The sequence below is a fragment of the Podarcis liolepis genome (assembly GCF_965112155.1).
Source record: "Podarcis liolepis genome assembly, chromosome: 5".
Lineage (NCBI taxonomy): Eukaryota > Metazoa > Chordata > Lepidosauria > Squamata > Lacertidae > Podarcis > Podarcis liolepis.
Window position 1 is genome coordinate 7,353,516 of NC_139556.1, and position 19,910 is coordinate 7,373,425.

General features: G+C 46.9%; 1 protein-coding gene and 1 long non-coding RNA gene across 2 annotated transcripts in view; both read right to left on the minus strand.

Moving 5' to 3' along the window:
• Window positions 1–225: 225 nt before the first annotated feature.
• The window catches only part of CD9 (CD9 molecule), a 34,620-nt gene continuing 14,935 nt past the window's right edge, over window positions 226–19,910 (minus strand). The window contains exons 2-8 of the mRNA XM_083503594.1: window positions 9,524–9,626; window positions 6,913–7,010; window positions 5,880–5,954; window positions 4,279–4,371; window positions 2,233–2,325; window positions 1,521–1,604; window positions 226–597 (exon numbers count right to left, since the gene is read on the minus strand). Of these exons, the coding sequence (XP_083359720.1) occupies window positions 532–597; window positions 1,521–1,604; window positions 2,233–2,325; window positions 4,279–4,371; window positions 5,880–5,954; window positions 6,913–7,010; window positions 9,524–9,626 (612 nt within the window). The 3' untranslated portion in view covers window positions 226–531. The remainder of the gene's footprint in view (window positions 598–1,520; window positions 1,605–2,232; window positions 2,326–4,278; window positions 4,372–5,879; window positions 5,955–6,912; window positions 7,011–9,523; window positions 9,627–19,910) is intronic.
• Window positions 11,522–17,795, minus strand: LOC310707046. Its single transcript, XR_014526295.1, has 3 exons — window positions 17,237–17,795; window positions 12,627–15,102; window positions 11,522–12,275 (listed from the first exon to the last, which is right to left on the minus strand). It is a non-coding gene; the product is annotated as an uncharacterized lncRNA (long non-coding RNA).

Below are 19,910 nucleotides of genomic sequence, written 5' to 3' on the forward strand. Positions count from 1 at the left end.
CGTCACACGCTGGCCACGTGACCCGGAAGTGTCTGCGGACAGCGCTGGCCCCCGGCCTCTTAAGTGAGATGAGCGCACAACCCTAGAGTCGGACACGACTGGCCCGTACGGGCAGGGGTATCTTTACCTTTACCATGAAAAAACAATTTAGCCCTCATTTCCCCTACTGTGTCAGAATCAGTACACTGAAAAGAAAGGCGCTTTAAAAAAAATAAAAGTCACTACGTGGTCTTAAATCTTTATTAAGTATCAAATTTTCTCCAATGTAAGTTACATCCCAGTTGTTAAGTCTGAATAAAGAAGACAAACCCTTATATACAAGTTGTTAGACTTTAGCTTAACAAATATAGTACCTTCTCAAAATTAGATTTCTTTTAAACTTTTATAAACAAAGCATAAAAACGAAGATCAGTACTAAATAAAGCATTTTTAAAACAAATATATAACTTTAGAAGTGACTTTCAGAATGCTAAAGTGAATAACTGGAGATTCCTTGAATGCTGCTAACGGCCCACTCTGCCTGAAGCTCCTTTAGACCATTTCTCGGTTTCTACGAATAGCACAGCAAAGGATCATGCTGAAAATCATACCGAAGATCTAAAAAAAGAGAAAGACGCACAATTGGCAAAGTTTCTCCGTGAAGAATACCACGAAGGAGATCAGTGAATTAAATAATTTTGGTTTAGGTTAGAAACGGCAATGGTTCAAAGCCTGCGATGGTTTGGAAAGCAGTTCAGCACCGCTCAATTTCTGAAGTGCCCTCAATCCTCCCATCTTGCAGGAGAGTAGATCGCACCAGCCACTGAGCTTCACAGTGTTTGCCACTGCTGGTTTTCTCTCGCAGGCTTTCCACCGTTGGGCAATTGGGCCTGTTGACGGCTTTTGCACGTAAGGGCCTTCTTGGTGGTGGCGCCCGCCCTGTGGAACACCCTCCCATCAGATGTCAAAGAGATAAACAACTATCTGATGTTTAGAAGACCTCTGAAGGCAGCCCTGTTTAGGGAAGTTTTTAATGACTGGTGTTTTACAGTGGTACCTCGGGTTAAGTATTTAATTCATTCCGGAGGTCCGTACTTAACCTGAAACTGTTCTTAATCTGAAGCACCACTTTAGCTAATGGGGCCTCCCACTGCCGCCGCGCCACCGGAGCACGCTTTCTGTTCTCATCCTGAAGCAAAGTTCTTAACCTGAAGCACTATTTCTGGGTTAGCGGAGTCTGTAACCTGAAGCGTATGTAACCCGAGGTACCACTGTATTGTATTTTAAATCCTTATTGGAAGCTGGCCAGAGTGGCTGGGGAATTTCAGCCAGATGGGCAGGGTATGGATAATAAAATAAAATAAAATAAATAAAATAAATAAAATAAATAAAATAAATAAAATAAATAAAATAAATAAAATAAATAAAATAAAATAAAATAAAATAAAATAAAATAAATAATGTTCTTACAAAGAACGCCATGCTTGGCATTATGCAACATGCAGCTATATGCCAACCTTATGGAAAATGCTGCTACTTACCATCACCACACCAACACCAATGCCGACTGCTCCAATCACATTCAGCTTTTTGGTGAAGACTTCCTCAATAACCGTAGGGCATGCCTGGAAGAAAAACCAATCCTTCACCTTGTGTACTCTTATACATTAGGGTTACCAGACGTCCCCGGTTCCTGGGGGGGACAGTCCCCGGATTTGCAAATCTGTCCCTGGGAAACATGGCAGGGGCAACCTCAGCAGTTGTGCAAAACATATCATATGAGGACTTCCGGTGAGGAAAAATGGCAGGCGCCATGGCAGCGAGCAGCTCCTGAAGCCAGCCAGAGCCAACTGCGCTACCAGGCTGGCTGCCACTGCGGAAGGGGAACCAAGGATGTCCGGTGGTACAGATCTCCTGCCCCCTTTGTTTTGACTGATGGGGGAGGCTCAGGAGTTGTAGGCAGCCGGCCGTTGCTCAGTTTTTTTAGAAAACTCTGCACATTTATGTTTCACAGGGTGCGAAAGAAGGGCTTTGCACCTTTATACAATATGCATGTGTGCTTGGGGACATCATCCCCACTACTGACTCCCTGTTGCTACTCAGCTTCAAAAAAAAAAAAGGGTCCCCGGATTCACTGGGGAAAAAATCTGGTAACCGTATTATACATGCAAGCACCAAAGAGATGGATTTTGCCATATTATGCTGAGACTTAGTAACACGAGGCATGTCCCTACCTGCGGCACAACAACATACCTGTAGCTGAATGGTTTCGAGGATACCGCTCTGTTTGGGACAAGTGTCTTCAATTGCTGCCTCAATAACCCCTGTGAGGCCACAGCAGTTCAGCTAGAGCAGAGAGAAAAGTTACATTCCAGTTGTGTTTCAAAATACGGATGAAACATACAAGTCAACAGATCTGGGTAAATTATCAGTTTGAAGGACTTTGCTGAAATAAGATCTTTGGAGATTATTCGAAAACGTGCCTTTAGAAAAACCTACAAACCATGGAAGCCTCCTGTGCAGTAAAACTTCTCTAGAACTCAGTATAGTTATGCTCTTGCCCAGATTCGGCCAAAGAACAACTGCATGTAGATTCACACTTCCATGCAAGTCATCTATATGAACGTGCACTGGAAACACCCCACCCCACCAGCAGGGACCTGGATGAAGAGACTAGAAGCTGCAGGTGGAAAACTGTCTCACAAAGACTGGGAGACCAGGGTGCCTGAGGCAATTGGGCGAGAATTCCCAGAGGAACTTCTCAGAGCACCAGGAGTGATCCAGCCAGCGTCTGGCCCCTCAGCTGAGCTTGAAGAATCAGATGTCTGCCATCACACAAACAACAGTCCAGCAGTGCTGGGAGCACACCAGGCGGGAGGCTGTGGAACAAAGGAGGAGGAGGGCCTGTCTTCAGGCCAAAGGGGCTGGCCTTTTGTGGTTCTGAAACAGTCTCTAGGGGGTGAAGCCTGGAGGAGGTAAAGGTAAAGGGACCCCTGACCATTAGGTCCAGTCATGGCCAACTCGGGTTGCGACGCTCATCTCGCTTTATTGGCCGAGGGAGCTGGCGTACAGCTTCCGGGTCATGTGGCCAGAGTGACTAAGCTGCTTCTGGCGAACCAGAGCAGCACACGGAAACGCCATTTTACCTTCCCACCGGAAATAGTAGACCTATTTCTCTACTTGCACTTTGACGTGCTTTGGAACTGCTAGTTTGGCAGGAGCAGGGACTGAGCAACGGGAGCTCACCCGGTCACGGGGATTTGAACCGCCGACCTTCTGATCGGCAAGTCCTAGGCTCTGTGGTTTAACCCACAGCGCCACCCGCGTCCCCCTGGAGGAAGTAGTCTGGGGTTAAAGGCATGAAAGGCCTGCCTGCTCCCCAGCTTGGTCAGAACAAGCTGCTTACTTGGAGCTATCCATGGTCCAGCAACCTTTGAGCAGCCTTGCGCTGGACCAGAACACAACACATCCAGACTACAAAGAGCCCCAATGGTCTAGGTGGGAGCGGCTGATGGTCATTCAAAGAAACAAAATGCAAATAGCACCCCTTTCAGATTAAAGGTAAAGGTAAAGGACCCCTGACAGTTAAGTCCAGTCACAAACGACTCTGGGGTTGCGGCGCTCATCTCGCTTTACTGGTCGAGGGAGCCGACGTTTGTCCGCAGGCAGTTTTTCCGGGTCATGTGGCCAGCATGACTAAACCGCTTCTGGCAAAACCAGAGCAGCGCATGGAACCACTATTTACCTTCCCGCCAGAGCGGTACATATTTATCTACTTGCACTTTGACATGCTTTCGAACTGCTAGGTGGGCAGGAGCAGGGACTGAGCAACGGGAGCTCACTCCATCGTGGGGATTCAAACCGCCGACCTTCCGATCGGCAAGCCCAAGAGGCTCAGTGGTTTAGACCACAGTGCTACCCGCGTCCCAGATTAAGCTGTTGCAAATTGGGACTCCTGGCTTTCATTCCTAGCACTCGCTGGCTCAGTGGAGATGGGATGTTTTTCAATCTCTTAGGCATGGTTAAGAGATTTGGAAACTCCCCCACCCCACCCCCCAAACTCACAAGCGCCTCCTCCCCTCCCCCACTTCAATTCTCCTCCAACTACGGACAGTGTTTGTGACGGATGCAACTTGAGCATCAATCACAGTCGCTTTTAAACACGATTGGTGAGGATGTTAACATCAACTATAGGTAGCACTTGTCCGGGAGGGGAAAATACAAACAGTCGCATCATGGCTAAGTGCTCTGAACTGGTTACAGAAGCAAAGAAAATAGTTGAGATCTGATCTGACTTACCGCGGCCTGAATGGCTCTCAGCGTTTCTTTGGTGGCAGGTTCCCTTCTTTTGTCATATACTGATTTGTAAAAGTCCTGCACCTCCTTTACAATCTAAAAACACAAACAATATAATAATTCACCCCAATAATGATAACAGTGGTTACATTAATCTTTTTGCTTAAAAAGGAGAAGCTAGAATATGCTGTCTACGAAGAACCACTCCTCAGAATTGTCAGTTGAACTGACCCAAGCAGGATGATTAAGGTCTGTGTGGAGATAAACTTTAACCAAAAGTATGCTTTATGGAGATTGAGAAGCAATAAGAGCTTTTGGAATGGCGCAGCAATTAATTCAGAGTCGCCATCTTGCCAAAGGATTTATAGCCTAGAAGCCGGGAGGAGGAACGGACTTGTTTTCAGACTGCATTCCTGGTGAATCTCCTCAGAGGTTTTGAGAAAGGAGGCAGATTGGTGAAGATTAATGACGCTAAGACTGTTTTGATGTATGGAAGTAATGTTATATGGAAAACGTCTGGATATGGCTACTGGATAAAAAAAATAATATCCACGCAGGATTACAAACTGTTCTAACCAGCTTGTGGAGACTATCAGAGGTCACAAAGAGAAAGGAAAAATATATGAAAACAACAACAAGAGATGTGGAAAAACAATAAGAAAGGACTGGATAGTACTGTGAACATTATAAGGTTAGATTTGTGGACATAAAAACAGCAGTCAGAAGCAAGAAGTTGATTGGATCCCCTTCGGAACTTGAAATATGGGTACCCCCAACAAAAACTTAAAATTCGGCTGTGTAATTTGGAATTTATGTAATTTGGTTTGATTTGATGTGATTGGTCGGTTAATAAAAAATTATTATTAAAAAAAAAAGGAATATGCTGTCTACGACATGACTGCTGGAGTCCTTCAGGCTAATCTCCAAAACATTCCTTGCCCTCCCCGCAAATCTAACTTGGCCATATCTAGGGGCTTAATGTCTACAGAGGGGCAGGAAAGGAGGACGATAGGTGAAAAGTACTTGTGTAGCTTTGAATTCTCAGCAGAAAACCGTGGTTGCATCTAGGTCTAAGTGGTGTGTACCGCATCAATCAGATGTGAGGGGTGGGGAGGCAGCCCCTATTCTACCAAAAAAGGAATGCTTGGAATAAGGAAATATGATGTACACTTTGTGCTATCTTAAAGACTGACAGGTTCATTATTGGTTGTCAGACTCGATTTGGGGGACACAGCTTTGTCTTGGTTCCAGTCCTTTCTGGCCAGGACAGAGCCTGTTGGTGGTGCTAGTGGACTGCTGCTGTATCTCATGGCCTTCTGCTTATGGGATGCCTCAAGTTCTATTCTGTCCCCCTCAGTATTTATTATTACTACTACACTACTACTACTATTACTACAACTACAGCCCCCATAGTAAACCACTGGGGAAAATCACCTGGAGGTTTCAGCTGCCAAGTCCTGAGAATACCGGTGACCCAAAACTCTACTTCAAGTTTCTATCTGCTAATCCTGAGCAGATTATTTGGAGGCAGAATTCTGGATGTATAATTCTGTTATAATTCTAGATGGCATATAAAATCAACTTTAAAAAGATGTCTGCCTTACCTTTTCCTTGTTTGAGAATCCCAAGATGGCAGCAGCTACTTCAAGGGCAAAAATCACAAGAAGGAAGGTAAAAAACTAGAAGCAAAGGAGACGAGAGAGATTTTGAGTAATGTCATGGCTGAACAATGGTTTATAAAACCCTGAGATGGTAATACATAACAAGTCTATAGATAGGGCTTTAGAATGCTCTGTGTGCTTTGTAAACTTTATCTCCGTTACCCTATCACAGTCACCTTCCAAGGCAGGTTAGTAGGCTCAGTGTAGCAGTTCATGTGAGACCACTAAGGACATTGGAGGAGACATCGGAACGAATGGCTTCCTAGCTCACACTTGCACAGCCCAATCCTATGCAGCTAGAAGTTCCACTTTTAGTGTAAAAACACGCTGATTCCCAGACTGTCCACAGGCCAGATTTTGAAGGCGATTGGGCCGCATCCAGCCCACGGGCCTTAGGTTGCCTACCCCTGGCTCTAACGTGAATGAGTTTCACCATATGTAGGAGGATCCAGTTCTGTGACATAAACATCGAAATCTAACTTGTGTTGGCAACTTTGGCACAGTGTGCATTCTAGGAGGAGTTTATGTGCATTGTGAAGGAAAGTACTTCCTTTTGAAAATAGGATCCAGAAAGAATTCAGCAGACATGAAAGCGATACAGTGGTGCCTCGCAAGACGAAAAGAATCTGTTCCGTGATTCTCTTCGTCTAGCGGTTTTTTCGTCTTGCGAAGCAAGCCCATTGACGGATTAGAGGATTAGCGCTATTAGCGGCTTTTAGCGGCTTATCAGCTTATCGGATCAGCTGATAAGCGGCTTAGCGGCTTAGAAAAAGGGGGGGGGGAGGAAAAAAACCCCGCAGGAACTCGCAAGACATTGTCGTCTTGTGAAGCAAGCCCATAGGAGAGTCGTTTTGCGAAGCACCTCCAAAACGGAAAACTCTTTCGTCTAGCAAGTTTTCCGTCTTGCGAGGCATTCGTCTTGCGGGGCACCACTGTATAGCCTTCTTCCTACCGTAGAAACTAACGCCATACTTACCAAACCAAGCATGCACTGGGACTCCTGTATCGCTCCACAGCATCCCAAGAAACCAACCAGCATTATGAGGGCACCAGCTCCAATGAGAACGTAAACCCCTGGAGGCAGACGGATTTTAAAAATCAAAACAGAGAAGATTTATTCTCAGCTAAAAAAAAACAACTTCACATTTTCCAAGTTTGAACAACATGAAGGCTACCAGCTACACTGCCACTACTATTTATGTCTTACATTTATATACCACTTTTTCTTCCAAGGACCTCAAGGTTGTGTACATGGTTACACTAACACCATTATTGTTGCTTCTTTAAAAAGAAAACACTACTAGCAGTGTTTCAGAACAAGTCTCTATAATAATGGGTTTTAGGTGGTGAGTGCAGAGGACGGGGGGAAGGCTATTTTGTCTATTCCCATAATAGAAATCAGTTGCTTCTCTTATCACCAGAAAAGGTTTACAACCGTCCTTTTTAAGAGTATTTCCCTCCTGACTAGAGACTCCCTCATGACCCATCAAAGGTTATTTATCAGTTGTGCAAACCTTAATAATCCAGCTTCTGGACTCATCAAGACCCCAATTGCATCTGCAAATGTTTGCAAGCAGCCAGCACCTTCAACTCCTGCAGTCGGCCAGACAAAATGGCCATTCTCAGCCAATGGCCTTTAGATGACCACTTTACCCATAAAGAAAGATCTCTGCAATATATGTTGTGGAGGGCTGCCCTCAACACTTCTGCGTCACGGTACCTCTGTCCTCCTCCTAAGGAATCCATAAAATCCTCCGATTTTATTATCGGCTTCAGCACTGAACTATCAGTGTGAGAGACGACCTTTCCCCTCGTGCATGACCTTTGGGATAGGCTTTCCGACATCTTCCCACAATGCTTGAGGCCATATGAGAAAGTTACAACTGGAGAGCCATTAGTGCAAGTCAAAGATGACCTATAAGGCAGAGCACGCCATCCACGTCTAGGGAGCATGGCATAAAATCCAGGCTGATTGCAATTCCAAAACACAAGAGGTTTAGCTGATGACATGTACGTGGGGAAGAAGAAGAAGAAGAAGAAGAAGAAGAAGAAGAAGAAGAAGAAGAAGTCGCTCAGCAGATCAAAACTTCTGCCAGACAAGGACTAGGAAACCAGTAACACCTTCATGGGGTTTGGATGGAACATATAACCATTAATAACTTTGCCAGTGTGTCAGTGGTCTGGGGATCACCGTATTTTTCGCCCTATAGGAAGCACTTTTCCCCCTCCAAAAATGAAGGGGAAATCTGGGTGCGTCCTATGGGGCGAATGCAGGCTTTCGCTGAAGCCTGGAGAGCGAGAGGGGTCGGTGCGCACCGACCCCTCTCACTCTCCAGGCTTCAGGAAGCTCTGCGCAACCCTCGGGAGACCGGCTCCGAGGGTTGCGCAGAGCTGCCTGCAGTCCCTGGCTCAACACAGCTCTGCGCCGCCATCGGGAGCCGGGAGCGAAGCCCCGCCCCGCTCCCGATGGCGGCGCAGAGCTGCCTGCAGTCCCGGGATCAGCGCAGCTCTGCGCGGCCACCGGGAGCTGGGGGCGAAGCCCCGCCCCGCTCCCGATGGCCGCGCAGAGCTGCCTGCCATCCCGGGATCAGCGCAGCTCTGTGCGGCCACCGGGAGCTGGGGGCGAAGTCCCGCCCCACTCCGGATGTCGGCGCAGAGCTGCCTGCTGTCCCGGGATCAGCGCACTTCTCCCCATTGCCAGCCCCACAAGCTCGGGGGACAGCGGGGAGGCAGAGCGTGCCTTCCCACTGTTCCCCGACCTGGTTCTTCCAGCCCCGCACCTGGGGGGGAAATAAATTTTTTTTCTTTATTTCCCCCCCAAAAAACTAGGTGCGTCCTATGGGCCGGAGCATCCTATGGGGCGCAAAATACGGTATCTAAGAAAGAACTGACACTGGTTGGTACACTGGGGGGGGGGGAGGAAGCAAGGGAGAAAATCCCCCACACTTCTTTGTCCACAAATCCAATTTTCCTACAGAGGGACTATCAAAAGAAAGGAAGGACAGCAATTCCCCTTTCTTCAAGGCATAGCAATCTAAGACCAGGATTCCATGCCTGGAATCACCCCCACCCCAAAGTATTCTAAGGCTGCTTTTCTGGGAAAAACTAAAGATAAAAACAGTACAAAATATAATAATTATTTTACTATATTAATATGAAAGGTCTTTCCCAAGAGTGGCTTGGTTTGCTTTGTGCTAGCATCTCTTAATGTGTATCCTTAGCGGTGATGATGAGATATCAAAGTATCCAATTTTCTGCCAAGGGGTGGCATATCTACACAATTTCAGATTAGAAGTGGCATATCCTTTTTTAGGGTGCACACTAGACCCCCGTTTCCAGCTGGGAGATATATTTTTGCACATTTTTAGAGACCAAGGAATCTGAGATGGCACATATAAAAAAATTTCACTTTGTCAAGGGCAAGGAAATACCCTAATAATTTTGGTATCTATGTGGACAGGTCATTCCATATCAAGCATATTTACACATCTTATCATTGGTTTCCTTAGTCACTGTTAATACTTTTAAAAGCAGTGTAGGTATCAGGTGTACTGTTCATACCATTGAGCAATAATTTTACAACATACCTGTATAGAATGTATTGTTATTCTCCTCCTGATCAAAAATATCTTTTGTCTGTTTATCAAATCGAAGCCATAGTCCAATTGCAAGGACTGCCGTTCCTGCAAGCTATGGAGAAAGGGGTGGGGGACAAAAAAAGAGAATATTTTAATTCTGTATTTTACCATTTTAGGTGTATAACAAGTCAATTTTGGACAGTCCTCAGGTATTATTGACTTTTTAAATACCCATATTAGACTAATTGGTTTTCAAACTTGTGGTCCTTTGGAAGCTGATATCATGAGAAGGGGTTCCCAGAAAGATTGCTTGTCGTGGCTGCAGTGTTCCCCGGGTAGTGTGGAGAGCACTTAGAGTGAAAACACATGGGTCACCAATTAATATAGCCCTGTGCCCACAGGTTTCACAAAAACAGAGAAGAGTGAAACTGCATTTTTGTTTAAATGGCTGAAACCATCTGCCAAATCATACTGATCCTTGAGCATGCCAATACGTTTACACCTTTCGCAATAAACATGTAGTTTATGTAGAAATAAAGAGTTTGTAAGAACGTTAAGTAGAATTCTGCTGGGGTAACAGATATAAGATGTAAGAATTGCCTGTTCTGATTCAGAACAAGAGAGGCCCATCTACTACCATCTACTGTTTTCAAGAGCTGCCAACCAAATGCCCTTGGAATCTCTCATACAGGCCACGATCATCTGCTACAAGCACCAGTACTTGGTCATTATGGCAGAACAGGAATTCTAGAAATCTTGGGTGGCAAATACAGGATCCCGGGATGATTCTCTTTTAAAAAAGAGGGTTGGAGGCGAAGAAGAGAGAAGAGAAAAAGCTTGAAGGGGAGCTGCTCACGTATCTTTTGCCTCTCCCCATCCCAAACTCTGAAAAGTTACAGGTTTCTTAAGAGCGTCCTCAAGCTTTCCTAATTCACTGCAAAGTTGTTCAATTTGTGTTATGAAGGAGATTATTAAATTCTAGACACAAGACTGCCATTCATTATATTAATAATAACAATAAACAACAACAACAACAACAACAACAACTCATCTACTACTACTAAATGTTTTTATATTCATTTCTCCCAAACTGGGATTCTAGGAAAGAATGTCAGCACTTTACAGCTTTCTAAGGTGAGCTTTTGAAGATGCGCATTCTGCTGTTGTGGAACGTCTGGCTGAGCTGGTTGGGCCTCATTGCCACACTGTTATCTGCAAATGCTCTCTAGAACGCATAGCCAGCACAATGTACCTGTATTTTTCACTCTATAACACGCTCCCAACCATAACACGCACATAGTTTTTAGAGGAGGAAAACAAGAAAAAAAATATTCTAAACGAAACAGTGGATGTATGATTTTTGTGGTTCATGCTGTGGCCACAGACATGTGATCTGACGGTGAGTTTGGGGTAGCCCAATGCAAAAATCCTGAGGATCCATGTGGATCCATGCTTTGTAACCACGTTTTAAGTGGGGAGGGAAGGAAAAGCACTCAAGGGACAAGGAACACGTGTGGGGTGGGTGGAGAAGGATGCTGTTTATAATGCAGAGAGGAGAAGGCTCCTCTCCTCTCCCGCTTTGCTCCTTTAAAGCAAGCAGATTCTGCTTCTCTCCCTCCTCCCCAGCTCGCTGAAAAACTTTGCTGCTATTTAGCCAGCTGAGTGGGGAGGAGAGAGGGACAGAGACCCTGCTTGCTTTAAAGGAGCCAACAGGACAGGAGCCACTTACACTCGTGTAAGCGGCTCCTCTCATCTCCCGCTTTGCTCCTTTAAAGCAAGCAGGGTCTCTGTCCCTCTCTCCTCTCCACTCAGCGGCTCTTTTCCCGCTTTGCTGTTTCAAAGAGAGCCATGAAGGAGGGAAGGAAGGGGAACCATGGATCCTCTGCTCACGACTGCAGCAGATCCCCCCGCCACCCGTAAGCATTCCCTCTATAACACGCACAGACATTTCCCCTTACTTTCTAAGAGGAAAAAAGTGAGTGTTATGGTGCAAAAAATACGGTACATTGCAGAAGCTTGGTAGAATTCCTTCTTTTTGAAGGAAGCTGGTCACTAATCTTGTCATTGAGAAACCCCGTAAGTTTTCCAGATGGCAGTTTGAAACCCGCCGACCCATCTAGGGTATGGAAGCACCAATGCCAACTCACGGAAGTTCCAATTCAAGGACACACTGTTTCATCCCTGAAAGCACAATTATTATTGAGTACAAGGCGTTCCCAGGAGAAGACCATTAAACCACTGCAGAAATGGTTTTAAGAGAAGAATTTACAATAACGTGTCCTTGCAACATTTCAGAAATTTATCTTTTTATATATAAAAAAATTCAATTTACAAATGTGTGTTAATCCATTTTAAAGTCTTAGATATATAAAATAGGTGTTCATAAATGTACCAAGCAAACACATACAAATATGTGGTATATCTGAAGAAGTGTGCATGCACACGTAAGTTTATACCAAGAACAAACTTAGTTGGTCTCTAAGGTGCTACTGGACAATTTTTTTTATGCTTTTATGTATTTCGACATACAAATATGTAAACCACATGTCTGAAACCCACAGAAAAGTCCTGAAACCATTTTCTCTCTTCCAAATCAACCTCAAATATTTCTCTGCCTCCCCATTGTCTCTCTGCTCACAAATCCTGTCTCAAGGGCACATTTCAGATATGAATAGGGTGAGCCTGTGACCTGGATTCAGGAGTTGAGTAGTTATCATAACAAAAGAGTGGCCAGGATGCCCAGGTAATCCAATCAGGTAACCTAGCACAGTGTTTTTCAACCTTTTTTGGGCAAAGGCACACTTGTTTCATGAAAAAAAATCATGAGGCACACCACCACTGTGTGCGGAGAGGGAGATGTCAGAGCCCCGCTGCTCTCTATGGGGAATCGAATGAGAGCAGACCGCCTGTCCGCTCTCATCCGATCCCATCCGATCTGATCCCCACCCAGGATGGATGGAAAATAGGGTGGACACAGTCCGGCGCCTGCCTAGTGGGCGAAAATTTGACTTTTTAAAAAATCTTTCGAATTTTTCAATTTTTCCCACGGCACACCAGGCAACATCTCGCGGCACACTAGTGTGCCGCGGAACAGTGGTTGAAAAATACTGACCTAGCAGACAGGATAAAAACAAAGCACTCAGATTTCTGTTGTAGCCCGCCCCTTCTCTGATGTATTAAGGGGGGACGTCTTGGGCTACACCCCTTCTGTGCTGTAGGTATGATGTATCTGGGGTGGTGGTCTTGAGCTACAGGGTGGGCAATTTCAAAGTCTATATAAGGGCTTGCACACCTTTGTCCTGGGTCCCTCCCCCCCTCCTGTGTGTGTGTGGGGGGGTACCCTGTAGCAACAGATTTAATAAAGATCAGGCTTGTTAGCTGCTTTGCTTCTCAATATTCTCTGGTTGGCCTCTGTTATTTTCTCCTACCGATAGAGAACCTACAAAAGGACCTCTATATGCGCTCTTGGGTACCCCAGAAGGGAAAAGGAGCAGTTTTTTCTCATAGCACCTCCAAATTTAGGAACACAGGGAACTACTTTATGCAAGAGACCATTGATGCATCTAGCTCATTACTGTGGAGGAGAAATGAAAGTACAAAGAAATTGAAAGTGAAAGAAAGAGAAATGTATTTATGAGAAATGGTGGGTCCTGCAACTCTGGGCTGGGTGGAATGTAAGGTCTGCATAAACTGATAGCAACAGGCATCCTTCGCCAGACCACGTAGGCTCTGGTAGTTTATCTCAAGACGTGATTATCTCCTAGGGGCAAACACACAAACAAGAGGGAGGAATAGCAGATGATCTTGTTTTGTGAGTGGAAAATTCCTACTATTCCCATGTGTATCTCTTTGGGTTATGTCACACTTAGTAGAAATAGGAGTGTGTTTTAGCTGCTGGATGTCCCATTTGCCTCATTCACATGGTGAGAGCAAGTTGGGAAGCACTGCAAAATTCTCACAAATGTGTCATTTTACTGACAACGGTTTCTGGGGTTCCATCGGCCACTCCAAACATCCTGGGTTGGGGGCTTGAATCCTGACACTTCCGTAACAGTGACCTGCTACATGTAAAGCAGAGTTATACCTGAGCCACAGCCCTTCCCTTTGCAATGGCTTGCTAGACGAGACAGGCAGCATCACAAATCCAACAAGAAGGTGAAAATGTTTGTAACATTTGATATCTCCTCAAACACTAGTCTTTTCCCAACAGAGGCAGTTCATCCTAGAAAAACCTGTACCGTGGTACCTTGGTTTACAATCATAATCTGTTCCGGAGGTCCATTTGTAAACCAAAACAGGTTGTAACCCAAGGCGCGCTTTCGCCAATGGGGCCTCCCAAAAAACTTGCTTGTAATCCCAAAAAAAAGGGGGTCGTAATCCAAAAAAAGGTTGCAAACCGGGACACGCACTTCTGGGTTTGACGTGTTTGTAATCCAAAACGTATGCAAACCAAGGAACCACTGTACAATGAAAGGAAGGCTGTACCCTAGTGTACAGAGAAGGTGTCAGATTCAATCCAGTGTTTGAAATTTGTCAGGCGCATTTTGCACCTGGCTGACATGGTGCCTGACATCTACACCATCTCAAGATGCAAGCCTGGGGATCCTTTAATCTCAACTGTTTTCACACGCTAGCAACACATCCTGTAGAATTCTGTTATATTTCATCTGCACAATCAGAATATTTCAGGAACCAAAAAGTCGTACAGTAGTACCTCGTTTTGCGACTGGGATCCGTTCCAGAACCCCGGTTGGTGGCCGAAAAGGACGCTGGACAAAGCGCCGCGTCTGCGCACACACAGAGAGAGGTTTGCGCTTCTGCACATGTGTAATTTAGAACTTCTGTGCATGCATGAGTGGCGAACCCAGAAGTAACCCATTCCGGTACTTCCGGGTTTGCCACGGACGTTCGACGGAACAGGTGCTCGACGAGGCGGACGCTAGATGAGGTACCACTGTATTGAAAAATATGACTTTCATCTATTTCTTTTATCTCACATTTAATTGCATTATGATCTGAAAGTATTTTTGGTTGAATTTCAATTTTTATAACTCTAGGTACTAATTCGCTGGATGTCCAAACATAGTCTACTCTTGCAGCTGATTGATTTGGTTCTGAAAAATGAGTAAATTGATTTTCTAATATGACTTGTAAGCCATCTGCCCCTCTAATGGACACGGCAACCCTGGTTTAAGGAGCCATTTGACATCTAGCTTATGTATCTGAGTTTCTAACATTGACTCAATCCCTGGCATTACCAGTTCAAGAGGGATATCAGTAGCAGGGCTGGGAAAGGCCTGTGCCTGAGATTTTGGTGAACCACTGCCAACTGGAACGGATGGCTAAGTCTTAAGTGGAACTTAAGATATTGCTAGAGGGAAGAGACTGATGGAACATCAAGGGCAAACCTTTTCCACCTGCTTCACCTCACCCCTTGCCTCAGACCTTTCTCAGGAGCAGCTGCCACCTAAGTATTTATTCTTGCTCTCTCCAGCATTTGTTGTGAGGGACCGCACTTCGCCTTTTTTTTGGAGGAGCATGGCTGCATTGGGTTTTAAATATTTCTGAAATGTTTAAGGTTTTGTTACCTTACTATTGACTGTTTGGCTCCGAAGCGCCCTCTCCGATTGCATGGAGCCCGGACAGCCCCGTGGTTTTCCACGGATCTGAGGGCAATGAAACAATCGTTGAGATGGCTAGAGCGCCGGTGGCGGATAACTCATTCCGAATCTGACCGGACACAGGTTAGAGCTCAACGTCGAGCCTACCAAGTGGCGATAGCGACGGCGAAGAAGAATTTCTTCGCCGCCTCTATTGCATCTGTAGAAAACAGCAGCAGGAGACTTTTTCAGGTGGTTCACAATTTAGCGGAACCACCTGCAACATCGGGGCCCAGTACGGGCCACATGTTCTCCTGCAATGATTTTGCAAAGTTTTTTGCAGATAAAATCGCCCAGATTCGGGAAGAAGTAGACTCCACCGTGGGAGCAGGGCCGGGGCGGGAGAGTGCTAGAGTTCTGTCTAGTCAAGTTGAGTGGGATCAATTTCAATCTGTTACCTCCGAGGATGTGGACAGGCTGCTTGGACGAGTGAAACCAACCACCTGTCTCCTGGATCCTTGCCCATCCTGGCTTATAAAAGCTAGCCGGGAAGGACTGGGCGATGGGCTTCGTGGGGTGGTGAATGCTTCCCTCCGTGAGGGAGTCTTCCCAGACCCGCTGAAAGAGGCGGTTATTAAACCGCTTCTTAAAAAACCATCTTTAGATGCGGCCACGATGGCCAACTATCGCCCAGTCTCAAATCTTCCATTCCTGGGCAAGGTGATTGAGCGAGCGGTTGCCGAACAACTCCAGGCACGCCTGGAAGAAGCGGACCATTTGGACCCCTTCCAGTCGGGATTCAGGCCTCATCATGGGACTGAAACTGCCTTGGTCGCACTGGTTGATGATCTCCGGCGGGCTAGGGACAAAGGTGAGAGCTGTTTCCTAGTTCTGCTGGATCTCTCAGCGGCGTTTGATACCATCGACCATAGCATCCTTCTGGACCGTCTTGAGGGGCTGGGAGCTGGGGGCACTGTTATACAGTGGTTCCGCTCCTTCCTCCTGGGCCATGTTCAGAAGGCGGTGGTGGGGGATGAGTGTTCAGACCCTTGGGCCCTCACTTGTGGGGTGCCTCAGGGTTCTGTCCTCTCCCCCATGCTTTTTAACATCTATATGAAGCCGCTGGGAGAGATCATCAGGAGGTTTGGGCTGGGTGTTCATCAGTATGCGGATGACACCCAGCTCTACCTCTCTTTTAAATCAGAACCAGTGAAGGCGGTGAAGGTCCTGTGTGAGTGTCTGGAGGCGGTTGGAGGATGGATGGCGGCTAACAGATTGAGGTTGAATCCTGACAAGACAGAAGTACTGTTTTGGGGGGACAGGAGGCGGGCAGGGGTGGAGGATTCCCTGGTCCTGAATGGGGTAACTGTGCCCCTGAAGGACCAGGTGCGCAGCCTGGGAGTCATTTTGGACTCACAGCTGTCCATGGAGGCACAGGTCAAATCTGTGTCCAGGGCAGCTGTTTACCAGCTCCATCTGGTACGTAGGCTGAGACCCTATCTGCCTGCGGACTGTCTCGCCAGAGTGGTGCATGCTCTGGTTATCTCCCGCTTGGACTACTGCAATGCACTCTACGTGGGGCTACCTTTGAAGGTGACTCGGAAACTACAACTAATCCAGAATGCGGCAGCTAGACTGGTGACTGGGAGCGGCCGCCGAGACCATATAACACCGGTCTTGAAAGACCTGCATTGGCTCCCAGTACGTTTCCGAGCACAATTCAAAGTGTTGGTGCTGACCTTTAAAGCCCTAAACGGCCTCGGTCCAGTATACCTGAAGGAGCGTCTCCACCCCCATCAGTCTGCCCGGACGCTGAGGTCTAGCGCCGAGGGCCTTCTGGCGGTTCCCTCATTGCGAGAAGCAAAGCTACAGGGAACCAGGCAGAGGGCCTCTCGGTAGTGGCGCCCGCCCTGTGGAACGCCCTTCCAGCAGATGTCAAAGCGATAAACAACTACCTGACATTCAGGAGACATCTTAAGGCAGCCCTGTTCAGGGAAGTTTTTAACATGTGATATTTTACTGTATTTTTGGTTTTTATGGAAGCCGCCCAGAGTGGCTGGGGAGGCCCAGCCAGATGGGCGGGGTATAAATAATAAATTATTATTATTATTATTATTATTACCTTAATTTTTTATATTTTTTATTTTATATTCTTTTTTGTGCACAGCCTTGGGGGGTTCTCCCCCCCTTTTGGGCCGCATCTTATACATAAACAGTAATGTAACATACTGGATGAGAGTTATCTAGCGCTTTATCATTACGCGGTGAAATATCACATGTTACAGTTCCATGTGTGAGCTGACCCAGCGAAGGCAGCCTGTGAGGCAGGTCTAATAAAAACAACACAACACACAGAGTCAATCCTTTAATTCTGTTAAGGCTTTTTTGTAGCTTGAAAACACCTCTGATGTGGTTCTCACTGAACATTCAAGAGTCACTGCAATATTCTTACACAAGTTATCCGCTGTGAACAGTGCTATATAAACCAGTTTCTCATATTTAGAGTCTCACGTGCATCCTCTGCACTTGCCAGCCTTCATGAAAAGACGAAGGGCATCAAAAATGCACCAACGTCCTGATATGGAGGTGGTGATTAAAGGTAAAGGGACCCCTGACCATTAGGTCCAGTCTTGACCGACTCTGGGGTTGCGGCGCTCATCTCGCTTTATTGGCCGAGGGAGCCGGCGTACAGCTTCCAGATCATGTGGCCAGCATGACTAAGCTGCTTCTGATGAGCAGCACATGGAAACGCCGTTTACCTTCCCACCGGAGTGGTACCTATTTATCTACTTGCACTTTGAAGTGCTTTCGAACTGCTAGGTTGGCAGAAGCAGGGACCGAACAACGGGAGCTCACCCCGTTGCAGGGATTCGAACCGCCGACCTTCTGATCAGCAAGTCCTAGGCTCTGTGGTTTAACCCACAGCGCCACCTGCGTCCCCTGGAGGTGGTGATTAGCAGCTCTTAAATGAGATCTCAGCAGCTACATGGAGAGAAGTTTCACACATTGCCAGTGTAACAAACTTTACAAGTTTTTCCTTCCCTCTTCTGGTTGTTTGGGAGTGCATAGCTCCCCTTTCCTTCACAGTTGCTAGGATAAGTGGATGGCTCCATCAGACCAACACAAAGAGATGCTGGAAGGTATCAAGTAGCTCAATGGCCACATTCCAGTCTAACATCCTCAGGTTCCTGAGCGCTACCCAATCATCTGGGCACAGGGCCACAAGGAGGAGGAAACTGGAATCATCTGCTTCCATTTGTAACCATTGAATGAATGTCATTTCATTCAAACTCAGCACAAACTTAGTTCAAAACAAATGCTATAGCATAAGGAAAGTGTGAACCAGGTTTCACATGCCCCCGTGTAACATCTGAACCAGGTCAGTGTGCTGTGGCATGAAGTTTTCATTGACAAGACTTCTTAAGAAGCGATCCACAGCTATCTTGGTGGGGCAGGTAAGGTTCCTGGTGTGTTTAACCACAACTTGGCAATTAGGAAAGCAGGATAACATCTTCCCTGTAGACAACACCCTCTCTTCTGAAGCACACGTTTCTCCTACTGCTTCTGGCTACAACTAACCTGGAGTAGACAGTGATATATCACATAGAATTACTGGATATCTGAAGAACTGTGGGCTGCCTTGTTTGCTATTGAAGTTACTTCTTAATGTCCATTGGCTACAAACAGTAAAACCTAAGGTGGCAGTAGGAGAGGAGAGAGAAAAGGGGGTGCAGTGCTGTGGAGCCTAAGGTCTTAGATGAGACAGGAATCGGAAGATATCATCTGAACTTCTTCTGCAGCACACTTTGTGCATCTGTCTACACAGGAGAGCCATAAGAGGGGAGCCAGAGTGGAGTAGCTTAGCCCTTTGCTTTTATTCCTTTCTTTGCAAAGCCAAGCTGGCTCAGCGGCCAGGATGAGTATCAACTTAGCAAATTTCTAGCTCTTGTGATTTAGCGGGACAACGTAACCCAAAGAACACACATACGTAATTGTCCTTCAATACAGAATCACACTTCCAGTTCAACACGGCTACTGCATACATGTGAAATGGAAGGCTGAATGCATTTTGCCACTCCATGTGCACTTTAGACAAACATTATTGACTCCTCAGAAAGTAAGTTACCGTATTTTTCGCCCTATAGGATGCACTTTTCCCCCTCCAAAAATGAAGGGGAAATGTGTGTGCGTCCTATGGGGCGAATGCAGGCTTTCACTGAAGCCTGGAGAGCGAGAGGGGTCGGTGCGCACCGACCCCTCTCGCTCTCCAGGCTTCAGGAAGCTCTGCGCAACCCTCGGGAGACCGGCTCCGAGGGTTGCGCAGAGCTGCCTGCAGTCCCCGGCTCAGCACAGCTCTGCGCGGCCATCGGGAGCGGGGCGCTAAGTCCCGCCCCGCTCCGGGTGGCGGCGCAGAGCTGCCTGCAGTCCCGGGATCAGCGCAGCTCTGCATGGCCATCGGGAGCGGGGCTCTAAGTCCCGCCCCGCTCCGGATGGTGGCGCAGAGCTGCCTGCCGTCCTGGGATCAGCGTAGCTCTGCGCGGCCACCGGGAGCCGGGGGCGAAGCCCCGCTCCCGATGGCCGCACAGAGCTGCCTGCAGTCCTGGGATCAGCGCAGCTCTGCACGGCCATCGGGAGCGGGGCGCGAAGTCCCGCCCCACTCTGGATGGTGGCGCAGAGCTGCCTGCAGTCCCAGGATCAGCGCACTTCTCCCCATCACCAGCCCCACAAGCTCGGGGGACAGCGGGGAGGCAGAGCGTGCCTTCCCACTGTTCCCAGACCTGGTTCTTCCAGCCCTG